Source organism: Eulemur rufifrons, chromosome 17 (genome assembly GCF_041146395.1).
Source record: "Eulemur rufifrons isolate Redbay chromosome 17, OSU_ERuf_1, whole genome shotgun sequence".
Taxonomy (NCBI): Eukaryota; Metazoa; Chordata; class Mammalia; order Primates; family Lemuridae; genus Eulemur; species Eulemur rufifrons.
Window position 1 is genome coordinate 5,933,121 of NC_090999.1, and position 15,862 is coordinate 5,948,982.

Genomic DNA, 15,862 nt, shown 5'->3' on the forward strand with positions numbered 1-15,862 from the left:
AGCTTCATACATCATTAATGCTCTTGGTAGGGGCTAATGACTGCACATTGGTTATACCAGGGAGACAGACAATGAAACATTGATTTCCATTAATGTCAGTTCTTTCAATACTTTCCATAACATGGAAAATAAAAAAAAAAATTCTTTTCAGTTATAGCTCAGCACTTCCAATACTTTCCCTAATTGGCATCATGACTGTTCAAGATTTTTCTTTGCAGGGTGAGGGAAGCTGTGGAGTCAATCCAAAAGCTAAACAAGTGGTTATTTCACAGATTGGTTCTTCTGAATGTTACGGTGGACCAGACAGGTGGGCTTCCAGGCCACCAGCATGACAAGGAGCTCCCTGGAATGCCATGAAATCCAAAAGTCAGAATAAGGCTAGTTTTGCAGCAACCTGCAGAACATGTCCATGCTTCACTGTGATGGCATAGCAACGGCATCAGGACCAAGGTGGGGCACCTCACAGTGACTGCCACCTCAGTAGGTGCAGGCCAAGTGGAATCCCTGGGCTTCCTCAAGCAGGCGTCATTCCAAACCCAAACATAAGTCGCTTCCAAGAATCCACAGTATTATCCATATTGGGTAGCATGGGAGATGGACGGTGAATAATCGGCCATGTTCACTTTCTTAATTTTATCAAATATTATGGACCTAAGCACTGCTTGTGGGGGGACTCTCAGATAAAGTGCCTATTTTCTTGAATTAAAACGACATGAAGATTTATACTCAAAAGCAAAAGACATTCATATTTTTAAAGACTCTTTCCAACTTGGGTGGCACATGTATAAAATAAACCTCAAGAAAACAATGAACATATTAGAGAAATGGGCTGAACACAATTAAAAATTTCACACCATGGCTCATTTAACAATGATCAAGTGTTGTGGAGCAGATTTTCATGATGTCATATTTAGATTTTTGTTGCTTTTAAGGATGCATATTTTTTTGGCAGCGATGGGACACTCATGGCTTGAAATGTACTTGAAATGTGCCCAAACTTCATCACTGAAGCCTCAGAAACATGGGCAGTCATGGAGCTCAGGCCTTGAGGAACTGGGGGTTTACAAGAAGCCAAAACTACAAGAGCTGTTAGTACTCATCGTAATTATTGAGATCTGTAAAGTAGGCGTTAGAATAGGTCTTCCCAGTGAGATGTGGGTTGAAGTATTTGTTTCTTTCCTCTAGGATCAAGTTGTTTTTGTTAAATGCCTGTAAAATATAAAAAACGATTTAAGAATACTCCGTAAGTAGCATTTCAGAAAGAAGATGACTAGGTAGACTGCTACGTTGGGTCTGAGCTTTCTCCTAAGGCTGCATTATTTTAAAATGTGTTTTCTCACTTTCTTGCTCCCCAAGACGAGTTGTGTCACTGAGGATTTGCTTAATAACTAGAATGAGGCAGGCAGTTTGTGATACCTCCAGGTCTATTTTTGAACGTCAGTCGGGAAGTTTCCAAGAGAAGCAGGGGGTTAGAAAACCTAAATCTAAACCTCTAGAAAACCTAAAACTCTAATGACTTCAAATTAACAGATACTTTGAATGTTATCACATACAACTGAATGGATAAGTAAGCTGCTTTCCGATTCCCATAAACAGGTGCATTTATCAGAGATCTTGACAGAACTTATTTAGGTAAATGCATCAGATTTCAAATGCCTTAATTTCTTTTCATTCTGAACTTGTTAGAAGGTGACTCCTGTAGCCGTTTCTGACACAGACGCCCTTCCTCATTAACAGTTTATTAAAGTCACTTGCAATTTCAAAGAGCCTGACCTACACCAGGTAGAGGGTAAATACTGGCAGGACCAAAATGAAGATGAAGGAGGAGAGGCAGAGGCCAACTGTCCAGGACCCATCTGGGCAAGGTATCAGAAGAAAGTTCTAGAAGGAGTTATTCAAGGACTAGGCAGCTGTCCAGGCCCTCAAGGTCCTTTGCCATCATGGCAGAAACATTTCTTATTATCTTAAAAGTGGTTGCTGAATCTTAAGTGGGAAAACAAGACCGAGTGAATTACCTCCTGACGTCTGGAGTAACAGTGACCACAGACAAGCTGATGTGTTGGAATCATGCTCAGGGGAGCCCATTCTTGGGCTCTGGAGGTTTGCTTGGCAGGTTCTCACTCATGGAAGGAGCTCATGCTTCTCCTCCTCTCTACTCTGAGAGGCTGTGAGGGGCCTGTTACTAATTCCTGGTGCTTTGCCTCATTCCCCAGACCTGTCATCTGAGCAGTGGGAGGTGCTGGTACCTAACGGATCCTGGCTTTAGCAGGGTCCATGGGAAAAGTCAGCTGTTTGTGTCTCTGTCCAAGTGGTGGGGAGCAGAGGCCATGTGGCCGGAGTGAGGACACTGTGGCCTCTGGGACATAAGATCTTCCAACCACCTGAAGCGGTAAGGGCTGAAGATATCCCATATTGTCACGTAGGAGGGAAATTTGATTTCAAAGGAAACCATCATAGCAGAGAGAGGGCAACAAAATACTCCCTATAAATATTAAGGGGAACCATACTCCTAAGAGGAATAGAAAATTTTAGTTCCACTTAGATCAGGAGAATTCCCTTCATTCACATGGGTAATAAGGGAGGCTGGGTGCAGGAGACAGGAGCCCTTGATGTCTTCCCAGCGACATCCCTGACCTCTTGTGTGGACACAGTAAGAACTGAGGAAGCAGAAATGGACGTTGGCCAATGGCCCAACATTTTACAGCATTTTATTTGTTGCTGCTTTCATGTCCCCCTTTTCACTTACATCCCCAATATAAGATGTCATCTTTGCACAGGCACAGCAAAACTAAAAAGGTGGTTCATCATAAGGGGACTCTATTCCTGTCCCCAACCTGTCACCAGTGCCACCACCACTGAGCCTTGCCAACAGCCCCAGGGTGCACCTGCCTTCTTTGGACACCTGGATGCAGCCGGTGCTGCCGATTCCTTACCTTGATGGCCTCCACCGAGTCGTACTTGTCCAGTTTGTTGATGTGGTTAGTGATGCTGGTGTTAAGAGGGGCAGGTGAGACAGGGTGGATGACGGTGGCATCGTGGGCCTGCTGCTGGTACCGCTGGCAGTAGGTGTAGACCAGCAGGGTGAGGAGGCAGCCGAGGATGGAGCTGCTCAGCCCCACAGCGATCATGTGGAACATGTTGAACTCTGGGGGGACAGGACCAAAGTGATGCTACGCTTTGCCACAAGAACATGCTACCTAACTGCTCAAAGTGCTTAGATGAAAGAGAAAGACAAAACAGAAAGCCCCATACCCGTTCCAAAATTAAAGAAATCATAATTAAGTCTTTCCCTAGAAATGTCATGGCCACCAAGAAACCTCTCCACAGTGAGCATGGTATATTTTTAGTTCATGCCCTCATGGATTTTAATCAGTCTTTTGGAGATAACTTAAACCTTAATACACCAATAAACTAGCAGATTTTTTTTTTTTCATATTTGAAGGCTTGTTCTTCTGTTGCACGTGCAGCATAGTCTGTGGTCTATGGGGTTTCCACGGACCATTTTATTCATGCTCCAGCATCAGGCCAGGCTCCCCTGCCTACAGCACGACTGCGTCCCACAAACAAAGAGAGAAGCATTTACTGCGCCCATTCCCTGCTCACCTGCAAGCCAGGCTTCCCCTCTCCCTTTTTTATTTCATTATATTTAAAAATATTTTCTATTTACATAAATTCTTATGTTTTTCATTATATTTTTGGATGTGATATATAGACATTGTGTAACATTAGAAAGTACAAAAGGGACTACAGGGAAAATAAATCTTTCTTCTTTCCTACAGGTAACTACATAACCATTTTCTCCTGTGCCCTTCCAGAGATAACTCTGCACACATAGGTGTGACTGTGTGTATACGTGTGTGTGTGTGTGTGTGTATGAACAGTGTCCTGTGTAGCACTTTTTTCACTTACGTCGTATTTTGCAGATCTTATCAAGAAAATGGTTTACTCCAAAGAAAGAAAGGATTTGTGTTAAAGGAATAAAATAAAAACAGTCATGGAAGGATCCTCTATTTGCCTACTGTTTTTCTATTTAACAGCATCTCTTGTTTCTTTAGTTATTTTCTTTGACTTATAAGTACAAAGCATTAAAAAAATGAGCCTACATGAACTTACGTCTGTTTGAGTGACATCAAGACAACATACCAAGACCCACGTGATGTTTGAGAAACAACAGTGAAAAAAAAAAAAAGACAGTATTCGTAAAACACTGCTTTTAAAATTTCAAGCCTTTCTAGGAACAAAGGCAATATCTGGGCAGTGGTTGAGGAGCTGGGCTGAGCTTTCCCCTCTAAGCTGTGCTCCTTTGTTGCTCCCAGACACCACGTTTCAGGAAACCAGGACTTGGGACACGAATCTGCCTCCTGAGGTTCATGGACACAGTGAACAAAGGCCACCTTCTCTCGGGTTTGAGGTCACTCACAAAAACAACATGCTCCTAAACGCACTAAAATTCCACATGGACAGCGCACTTCCTAGCACAGGCATCCCACGCATTCAGCACTAAGGGACGGATAATCCAGGAGGACGTGACTAGAACACCCGCAAGTACCACCCTCTCCCTGACAACCCCCTCGACTTTCATTCTAGCTTATTCGGTCCATGGTATAAGAACGTGAAAGGACTTCACAAATCTTACGCCTTTCCTGATCCTGGCACGAAGCCTCTAGAGCCGGGGGGCTCCTACCTGCACAGCTGGACGGAGCACCCAGGGCACATCCCACCAGCAGCTGTAGAATTCTTTACAGTAACATTGACGCTGCACTTAACATAAGCAAGAGCTGGGTTCTCATTTCTCTACACTTTAGCTCTTAGGACTCCCCAGGGTCAACGCCACATACCCATAAAAATACTTTCTGCTGCACCGATAAGTCGTATTTCATTATAACATATGGGAGATGCACGATGGTCTCCATATGCAGATATTTTGTCATTAGTCAAATGAATCACTCCGGCAGGTGCCTGGGGAAGGCCGGGCCAGCCGACATCTTTATGACGATTATATAGCCTTTGTGTCTCATGCAACCAGAAATAGCTCTCTAAGATGAAAGATTTCAAGAGAAGCACACTTTTTCTACATACAGAAAAAATAGTGCCTATTAAATCTCTTTTGAATCTGCTTAGTGGGACTGTTTCCTTTGAATATGTTTTTTTTTCCCTTTGCTGTTGTTTTTGGTCAGTAAAGACAGAATTGAGATCAACTACCCAGACGCTTTAATTAGCTGATTTCCTGTGCAAAGTTTGATTGATTTTTCAACAAACTGAAAAAAAAAAGATGTCTATCTTGTCTCCCTAAACATCCCCAAACATCCTTGCCTGGTAATTGTTTGTTTTTGCCTGTTAGCCCTGCAGTAAGATCCATCTAAACTGCCTATGCTTGAGTGTCAATGTCAGCAGCCTAAAAGTCTAAAAAATCACTTCTGAATATTGTAGAGCAGTTAAAGTTCCCGTGATTTAACCAACAGCATCTCAAGGCTTGGTTCTGGCTTGTGCAGCAGTTTAGGATGCGGATGGGCTTGGCACCACGTTCTCCTGGGTGCTCCAGGCCCCTGAAGGACTCACATGGAGTAACTCAGGGAGGCCCAGCCGGGGGGAAGCAGAGGGTGAACATCTAGCGGCAGGCGTGGGTGGCCAGTCGACACTGTGGGGCATCAGCTCTTTGACCCCCAGGGTCTGTGTTGGTCTCCCTCCTTGTAAACTTGGCTTCACTCCTGACCTACATTGACCTTGAGGGCAGCCACCAGCCCTGGACCCTGGGTGTTGTCTGAGAGTGTCACCTAACCAGGGCTGCTGTGGCTTGAGTCTCTGGACATAATCATTTTGGATACCTACTACCAGGACCCTCTTCCTGTGTTGGTTCAGGTTTAAAACTCACGCTGGATCCCACTGCCTGGATCCCATCCCTGGCTCTACTACTTACTAGCTGCGTGGACTTGGGCCAGTGACCTCAGCTCTCTGAGCCTCACAGTCCCCATTTATAAAGTGCAGACAACAACACAAACACAGCCACTATCCCTTTTCTATTACATAATTCCCAAATGAAACCTCTCAGGACTAATTTTTCATCAGTCATCTCGCAGCACAGTGTGACCTGACCTGACCCTTTTTGCTGTGGAACCCGACCAGCACTGCTAGAAATACCACGGGCATCTCCAGTCTTCCCACGCTTCACGGCAGCGTCACTGAAGAGGCTGGTCATGGAGTACAGCCCCAGACCCTGCGGGACACTATGTAAAATACAGCATTGGCCCCATATCACCCTTCTACAATCTGAAAAACGCTGAATTCCAAAACCCTTCTCTCTCACCAATGACTTTACATAAGGAACTGTGGACCAGGTATGTTGAGAATGCTCTCTGTGAGGACCAGAGGGGAGACTTCTTATCTAAACATTTAATACCGTGTCTGGCACATAGTGACTGATCTAAAAATATTAAAGAACACTAATTGCCGTGCTTATTTTTATGTGAACTGGTGCATATTCGTCTTGTATCTGGATCCCACATTAGCAACGTAGGATCAGTGGACTCACTCAGCTGACTTGGGTCAGACACCAGACACTGCCTTTCTCAGGCGCTGAGTCTATGGGGACGTGACTGTTGGTTCCAGAAGGGCTGGGGCTGTTCAGGTCCCCAGTGCAAGCTCAACGCCCCTCACAAAACTGAGACAGAAAAGTTTTCTCAGCAAAGATTACTGAATGAATAAATGAATGAATGGACAGATGGCTGACTCAGCAGATAGAATGCAAGAGGCAGCAATCTCTTAATCGACGTAGTTAATAACGGTGAGTACATTCCTAAAACATGCACACAAAGCTTCGGATTCCATGCGATCACAGGAGAGGCCAAAGCCTGCTGGGCTGAGCTCTCTGGGGCTACCATGGTGGAGTGGATTATGGTGGCAGTGGGAGTCTGTGCGTCATCAGTCCCACGTCTGAAAAGGCAGGTCTCTGTGTAGATGTTGGCTCAGATTTCCCCAAGGTGAGCATAAGCTGTGCCTCTCCACCCGGACATGTGTGCAACACAGATAAGTACTTTACCGATGTCTGTAAGGCACAGACCATTAGTCCAGATTTATCATGGAGTTAAACCAGAGAATGTGGTTTTTGACATTCAGGGTGGCAAATAGTTTGCAAAATTCCTCTAGTGATATAGTACAATCTTATGGCTCATTACAGTTGAGTCATTGCAGTGGGCTGCAGATTGGAGGCGAGCTGCCTGGGATTTGTATTGTAAATATAAACAAATTGTTTGAATTCTATTTTACTCATTGGAAATCAAACTATAGCTAATATCAAGACCACTGGCTCGTAAAGTGTATATCCATCAGGATCACCTAAGGGCCTTATTGAGCCACAGATGGCTGGGCCCCACCCAGAGAGGTTCTCATTCCGTAGATTGAGGAAGGGCCTGAGAATCTGCATTTCCACCAAGTTGCCAGGTGGTGCTGATGATGTTGGTCTAGGGACCCAACATTGAGAACCACTGATCCACATGTCAAATATCAACTATTATCATTTACAACAAGGTATAAGATGGTTAGGATCCAGAAGTTTCTTCGGTGTGTCATTCCTGGCCAACAGCAGAAACATGACAGAGAATGTACAGGAAGAGAAATGACTGGAATATATCAGAATACCAATTAGAAATGAGTTAAAAGGAAGCACCTACCTCCACACCTCTTCTCTTCTACGCTACTGGATCTTGCCACAGATACTTCTGAAAAAACAAAAATCCAATCACAATGTATAAAGGGTGTTGGGAAAGAAGTTCACATTTATGCGTCACTCACAAAATGTCTAAATGGTTTTGAAATTTATGTGAGGCAAAGTTTCAAAAGCCTGATTAATTATCAAAAAAATTGCATTAGTTTCTTTGTTTGTTTTAACCAAACTGAGATGGATTTGGCCACGTTGCTTGACTGGGAAAGAAAGGGATTTATTATCACAGAAAGAAAATGCCATGGTCCCTTGGGCTACAAGCAGGGTATGTGCTGATTTTCTGTGACAGCGTGTTGTGTCATGACAGTGTGTTGTGTCCTGCCAGCTGTGGACACCCCCCCACACACACACAACAACACAAAGATATACAGTGTTTGACTGTGGTGTTCCTGCCTCAGAGCTGGTGTTGTCACATCCTGCAGGGGAGCCAATTCACCAGCGCTCAAAGGAAATCGCCATAACAAGTAACGTCCCCATTCAGAAGCCCATATTCATGCTCTTTGAGATGCCACACAGGAAATCCACCCCAAGATGCCAGAGAGGACAGATCTCCTAAGGGTTTGAACACCCAAGGGTAAAATACCACTTTAGGTGTCTAGAGACATCATTCTCTCTTGCATTGAGTTTTCATTAGATAACAAGAATTAAAAATATTTCTAAGCTAAAAAAGGAAACAGCAACAACAAACACTCTTACAGTTCAACACCATACATCACTCAGATGCCTTATAAGGCTAAAGCTAATATTATTATCTTTTCCACAAATGGAGGAAAAGTTGGCTCGTAGAATTGAAGCCTATTATTTCCTTGTAACAGGTTGGTCTTTGCAGTCCTAAGGCACCCGGGGGGCGTGTGCTAAATGGTTCATACACTTGCACAGCATCGTGCTGACAGTGAGCAGGTGACGGGTGACTAGCTACCACCAGGACCTAAGCACTGAATTCACCTTGAGAAGCCTGTGGCGAGAGGGCCAACCAACCTCTTCTCCAAGATGAGAATAATGATGGGTTTCCTGCATGCATTAAAGATTTCATAAAGAGTGTGCCCTCTTTTCTCTGTGCAAATACACCACACAAGGTATTGCCAAAGCATTTAACCTAATATTAAAATAACTGAATAACCTACTTTCATTTTTTTGAGCAAAATCTTCTGATTGTATTTTAGTAAATAAATTACAGAAGACATTGTGCTTAAGAAACTTTAGGCTCATGAACTGAACTCAAGTCTAAATCTGCAGTTGCCTAGGCATCTACACTTTAATCTGCTTGAAACCAGATGAGTTGATGGAATCATCTCTATTTCACCAAATAGGGCCTCAAAGAAAAGATAAAACTCTGACCTATGAATCATTTTCTCTCTAAATGTTGCGGATGATTTTGTTTTCACTGAGAGATCTGCCTGCTCTTACCTGGGATGAAATTAGAGTCGAACGCGCACGGCTGGCTCTCCGTGGCGTTGCCGGCGCACTGGCCGCCCACGGGGAACAGGAGGACGCACTGGCGGCTGCGGGTCTGGGCGCCGGAGGCATCGCACTCGGACCAGTCGGACCACTCCGACCAGCTCTCTGCAGGGGCACAGTTACCACCAAGGTCAATCATCCTGACAGCACTGCCAAGTTCCATGTTATTTTACGCTTTCACAGTATGTTTTTAATAGTTCTGTGCGTACATAAGACGTAGTCATATCTTCTAACTCAGCCAGGAAATAAAATAACCATGCGGGTGAAGAAAAGTATCTTTACCAATGTATCTTTGATCAGATATAATGTCGTTAATACAAATTCTCTAAACCCCATGTTATCTTAATGTTATAGAGTAATCGTATCCAGACACTAGACAAGCTAACGCAGGACATCCAGCTGCGTTCAGACCATGGGGAGTGGGGAGAGCGGAAATCATCAATGTGGTCCCCATTTCCTATGGGCTAATGCTCCCCTGCTCCCCTGCAAAGAGCAGCCCTCACACGCCTTCCTGAAACATTCCTGAAAATCTCCAGGCAAGAGAAATGGCTGTGCGCTCATGAGAAAGCCCAGGTGGCTGAACGGTAGTCTTGGAGCTACCACAGGTACTTTCTCTTCTGTTTTGAAAACAATTCTGCAGAGTCAACATACGAAGCCAGGCCACCCTTGCGGCGGAATTCACTTCATCTGCTCACCCGCGGCCACAGTCCCTGAGGACCTTAAGGCCAATGCACAAGTCTTGCGTCAACGCCAGGGCTGAGCACTGAAAGGACACATCCCCCTCAAGTGCAAGATTTGCTAGGATTTGCTTAGCTCACCCCGGAGTGCAGATGTGTGAAAAGAGAGGAGTAATGGTCACATTCTAGTAAGAAGTTTAACCAAGTGAACTCTCGAAATTATCTGTGAAATATTAATCAATGTAAAAAAGATATTTTTCCCATGTGCTGATGAGAGAATGTATGTTCAGTTAGTTTCCCCTTTTTAAATTTAAGCATCAACTCTGCAGTGGCAGGGAAAATTTGGAAATCAAACATGTGCCTTGATCCAGGGAAACGGTACAATGTTCTCTTAGAAACGTGTAAAGTGCTGGTTTTTGGAATTACTGTGAGAATCTGGTTTCAAGGCACTTTTCAATACAAATGGAATGTTCTAGAAAGATCTGTAGGAGCAAGCTTAAAAAAGTTTGTGTTTCAATGTCAAAGTTAGGCTCAGAAAAGAGCAGCTCTTTTTCATTCCAGGTGGGCCCTACGTGTCAGAAACTCAAGCTCCTCTGTGGATGGGACGGTGGCTGAGGCATTGCTGGGCACCTGAGTTGGCCGTGGACCTCGGAGCTCGGGGCTCCCACACTCATGGGCCTGAGCCTGTCCCTGTGAGGCAAGGTTGGCAAGGGCTCCCTGCTGCCCACCCCGACCATAACAGTAAAATTTCCGATCCTGTCATCAGGTCATACACTTTGAGAGTTTGTTATAACCAGTTTCTGTGCTTACTTTGCTTGATCCTCTGCTTGCTGACTTGAGATCCTGCCTTTTGCTTTCTCTAATTGCACTACCCCTGCGTTTATAGCCCATCGGCCTTGATGAAGTGTCCTCTGAGAGTGCCTGGTGTCCCCTTGTAACATTTCAGAAGTCACTGCTGGAACACAACTCTGGGGGTCTTTGGAAGACATTTGGCCACAGCCAGGCAGGCAGTGAAACAAAAGGACTGGTGGCGATTCCCCCACTCAGGCCCCCAGCCCTGGGGAGAGCTCTACAAATGCTCTTTCCTTTCCCATCTCATTCCTCTGACTTTCTCTCTCTCTCAGCACAGCAAGGTGCTACCTGGGAGTCAAGTGCTAATTAGCAAGGTCAAGGAAAATTGGGATATTTCCTAGTTAGAGAGTTTGTGCATCATAATAAAATGTATACACTTTCACTGATGTGATAAATGCTTTGAACACTGGTTCTGAATCTACGGCATAGTGAGAACCATTTTATTGCAGAAGGATGTGTTACAAAGTCACTTCAAGGGTCATAGTGTGATGCTGATTTTCTCCCACACCCATTTCAGTACTTACCGTGACATGGTATCATCAAATTCACCATTTATAAATTGAGGAAGGAGGCCAGGTTGTCCCAGAGTCGTGCCACAGGCAGGGCGCCACTTACCTGGGCAGGGCTGCGTGTTGCACAGCGCCTCTTCCGTGTGCAGCCCCAGACAGATGTCCCCTCCGTAGGCTGGGGCTGGATTCGTGCATGAGCGGGTCCTCATGTAGTGTCCACCGCCACATGTTGCTGAGCATTTTGACCAGGGGGACCAGCAAGACCACATACCATCCACTGGGAAGGGACACAAAGTGAGAGTGCTTCTGAAATCCACGTCCAACCAACCTGGTGTAGCTAAAGATGAAATGTGCATTCCGGACATGCACTGATGCAGCCATTGGTGCACGTCCCAGGGGACCACTGACCACTCCTGGTGATGGATCCAATCTTGAAGGTTCCTCTCTACACTTTTCAGTACTCTTATTCATTCTTTCAGAAAATATTTGTAAGCGTAAAATAACTAAGCACAAGGATGACAAAAGAGAGCAACGTGTGCCACACAGAATCCCTGTCCTTGAGAACAGCCACGGACCACTGTGGGGTCGTTGATGTGAAGCCCCTGGCCGGCTCTCACCTTTGCCGTCTGCACCACCTGGTTGGCCAGACGAGACTTAAAGCCAAGGAGACGTAGCTGAAGCCACAGCCCTCCTTACCAATTGGACTGTGGTTTGCTTTTTGACAGTGCGATAGAGAAAGCCTAACAGGTCCCGCGAGGAAGGTAACTGTGAAGGACGTTCAGTAAATTCAGGCACTAAATGACCAAAATAAGTACCAACACACAGGCTTGATGTTGCACTTAAATAACTAAAGAGGGGAATCAGAAAACCTGCAGCCAGACTTCAGGCGAGGTGCTAAGGGTGCAGTTTCACAACGTGAACCTGCAGCAGAACTGGTGCCTTGACTGAGCGTTGCCACGACGGCTCATCACCCACAGTGCATTTCTGCCTGCTCGAGTTCCCTCCTGAATTCTGAGTCTGGGCTCCTGACACCTGTAGACCGACCTGACCTGCTGAATGCCGGAGTCAGCTGGCCCACCTGGGTCTGGGGGCCCTCGGGGTTCAGTCCTGCTTTAGCTGACACTGCTGACACTGAGACCTCGTGTTGGCTTGGGTTTGTGGTGACATCAGACATGATCTGCTGTTCAGCTGACTCCAACTGAGCCTCCCTCTTGCTAGCCAGTCCTGCCCGCTGTTGTGCCACAGGGAACTGTGAGGACTCTTTCAAACACGGCATTAGACCCTAATGGGGGCAGAACACGATCGAAACTATGGCTAACCCAACTAAAAAACTGATGAGAGACTGGTGATTGCTATATGTAGATAGAATCATATTTTATTTTATCTTTATCCTACGTAAATAAATAGAATCAATCATGACAGGGGATGCCAAAATCACTTAGGGCACAAGGTCATTTTAGTTAGAATAACTTAGATTGTATTTTAATATGCCCACCATGACATAATACATCTTTACTGGATAATATTTCTCTTTAGATATTTGTGCAGGTAAAAAGGTATTTTTGAGAAGCATGAGCAAAAACATAATCTTTATGACAATATTTTTATTTGCGAAAAGTAAAAACCAAAATAGAAACATTTGAACCCAATTTAAAAATGAATTTGTAACCTAACTGGAAATTTTGTGATTGAGCAGTTTATACAAACTTTCAGAATTCAGCAATATTTTTCCTAATAGTTAACAAGGTTATGAGGAATCCATCAGATATCTGACACTGGTTGTATTACCAGCATTAAGAAGGCAGACATGTGCTTTCCTAGAACTTTAACATTTCCAAAAACCCTGTCTCATATCTATTCTCACTGGAGGAACACTGGCTGGCAGATTTTTCTGTCTGTAACCTCAGTTGAAGCTTAGTCTCCAGTGGTTATATTCGCATGCCCCACACACTAAGGCAAAGATAAGTCATAGAGATTGGCTGTCTGAAAGTACACAAGGAAGCCCAGGGCTCAGAAGGGTCTAACGTGTCCCCTAAATGGTGTCATAGCCTGATGTGGAACCACCCATGTGTTCTGAAGGCCCCTGGATTTTGTATGGTGTGATAAACTTGCAGACAAATGGCAGACAGGTATATGAGCGTTACCAATCATTAGGGAAATGCAAATCAAACCCACAATGATATATCACTTTATACCTGCTAGGATGGCTATTATCAAAAAAACAAAAGATAAGTGTTGGTGAGAATGTAGAAAAATTGGAGCCCTGTACACTGTTGTTAGGACTATAAAATGGTGTAGCTGCTATAGAAAATAGTATGGAGATCCAGAAAAAATTTACAAATAGAATTACTATAAGATCTATCAGTCTCACTTTTGGGAGTGTATCCAAAAGAACTGAAATCAGGATCTCCAAGAGATATTCGCATTCCCATGTTCATGGCAGCAGTATTCACAATAACTGAGACATGGAAACAACTTAAATGTGCATCAACAGATGGATGGATAAAGCTAATGTGCTACATACATACAAACAATACAATATTATTCAGCCCTAAAAAAGGAGATCCTGCCATCTGCAAAAAACTGGACAAACCTGGAGGACACTATGCTCAGTGGGACAACCCAGACACAGAGAGAAAAATGCTGTATAATTCCACCTACACGAGGTATGAAAATATTCAAACTCACAGAAACAGAGTAAAATGGTGGTTTCCAGGGGCTGGGAGGAGGGGAATGAGCAGTTGCTGGTCAACTGGTATAAAGTTACAATTATTCAAGATGAGTGAGATCCAAAGATCTGCCATACAGCATTGTGCCTATAGTGAACAATACTATATTGTGCATTTAAAATTTTGTTAAGAGGACAGATCTCATGTAAAGTGCTCTCACCGCACTAAACGTTAAAAACAAAACCAAAAGACTGAACATGCTCATTTCAATCACTCTAACGGAGCAATGACATAGGATAGTGAACATTGTAATAACAGGTCATGTTAGAAAGGCTAAAGAATTTATAAAAGAAATCACAGAATACAAAGCTTCAAGAAATAGTCTTCATCTCTTCACCCAGGGGGAGCACTCAGAACCTGGCAGGAAGCAGGGACGTGGGGGGGTCAAGGGAACAAAACAAACGTGAGCCACCAGGCCAGGGACTGAGCGAGGCTGAGAGCTAAAATCTTTCTTTTCTGCTATGTAAACTGCACCGGATTAATGAAACAACATTGGTAATAACAATAAACCCTCTCAATATCCCACCTCATCCTTACAACTGTCCCGGGAGGTGTTCTAGCCATGAATGACCCCAGGCGCAGAAAGCTTAGGTTGCCCCTCGAGCGAGTGGGGGGCTGGGAATGGAACCTGGCAGGCTGAGCACAGAACCAGACACTCAGCCCCGTTTAGGGATTCACCTAACTCCTGCCACGTTGCTAAAATCACATGGGACTCTCCTCCCAGCTTGAGTCACCATCTAACTTAGCCCAAGAAAGACTGGCTCCTGGGAAGATCAAACGTACTCAAGCTCAGATCCATGTTTCATTCAAGGAATCAAGGCAATTAATTTTGGGGAATTATTTTTGATCAAATAAAATATATAGATTAAGTAACTTGATAAAGAGGATAAAAATTCTTGTTCTATGAATCCTAGCTAAATATTCCACCCACTACAGTAAAATAAAAACAATGGCAGCAGCCAGAAGCATAATTACTCTTAATCTAAACAGCAAAGAAAACACTAAATAACTAAGGTCTGCATGGCAGGCATCCCTGTGTGGTCTGAGATATGAAGTCCTGCACTCACTGCCCTCAAGGCGTGGGCACATATGGTATCCGTGCTCCAGCACCCTGAGGCCTGGACCAGGCAGGTGTGCACCGAAGGACGGCTGTGCTCACTGCTCCTCTAACACTCTCTGAGCAGAATGTTCCTGCAACAACTCCCCCCACCACACCCTGCTCCAAAGTGTGGACTGGAGGATTCCATGGACAGAAGGGGACAGAGTGTTCTGAGCACACCACAGGTGTCTAGCCAGTTTACCTATGCAACACACACCTGCCAGAATCCTCAGTTTTGATTGAGTCCACCCCTCCATTAGATGATCAGTGTTCCTTCTCTCTCAGACTTATTGTTTACAGAATAAAGAGAAAATGGAACCATGTTAGTTAAACCTGATGAAAAGACTTTATGTTTACTGCATTAGGTTGTATGGGGTCTAAGTAGAAGTGAGGCTGCTTTCATCTTAGTTGAATATTAGCGACAAAGAACCATCTGCTGTTTGTAGGTCAAGGTCTGAAGTCTTTGGAGCTGAATCAAACATGGCCTGAGGAAAAGGAGTGATGGAGAAAGGATTAGCTATTCCTCAATATTGGAAGCAAATTATGTAGGTGAAGTGACCAGCTAGATAAATCCACAGAAGGTGAAAAAATGATCATTTCAGCATGGGCTCTACTTTAAACCTTACTATAGCTTATAACACATTTTAGAATTGCAGATCAAATTTTTCATTGCTTAATTTTAAAGGTATTTTACATTCCTTTGGTTTGTTTAGATTTTCATATTTAATCAAAATGAGAAAATGTATTTTTAAATAAATACACTGCCCACTTGTCATTGTCCACTGTGAACCCAATAGGGTTAAAGCAGAGTAAATTCATAG

At 44.2% G+C, this 15,862-nt stretch overlaps 1 protein-coding gene across 1 annotated transcript in view; it reads right to left on the reverse strand.

The window, feature by feature from the left end:
- Nucleotides 1-1,045: 1,045 nt before the first annotated feature.
- The window catches only part of SEMA5A (semaphorin 5A), a 320,883-nt gene continuing 306,066 nt past the window's right edge, over nucleotides 1,046-15,862 (reverse strand). Inside the window, exons 18-22 of the mRNA XM_069492176.1 lie at nucleotides 11,320-11,490; nucleotides 9,125-9,280; nucleotides 7,668-7,715; nucleotides 2,934-3,145; nucleotides 1,046-1,209 (exon numbers count right to left, since the gene is read on the reverse strand). Of these exons, the coding sequence (XP_069348277.1) occupies nucleotides 1,090-1,209; nucleotides 2,934-3,145; nucleotides 7,668-7,715; nucleotides 9,125-9,280; nucleotides 11,320-11,490 (707 nt within the window). The 3' untranslated portion in view covers nucleotides 1,046-1,089. The remainder of the gene's footprint in view (nucleotides 1,210-2,933; nucleotides 3,146-7,667; nucleotides 7,716-9,124; nucleotides 9,281-11,319; nucleotides 11,491-15,862) is intronic.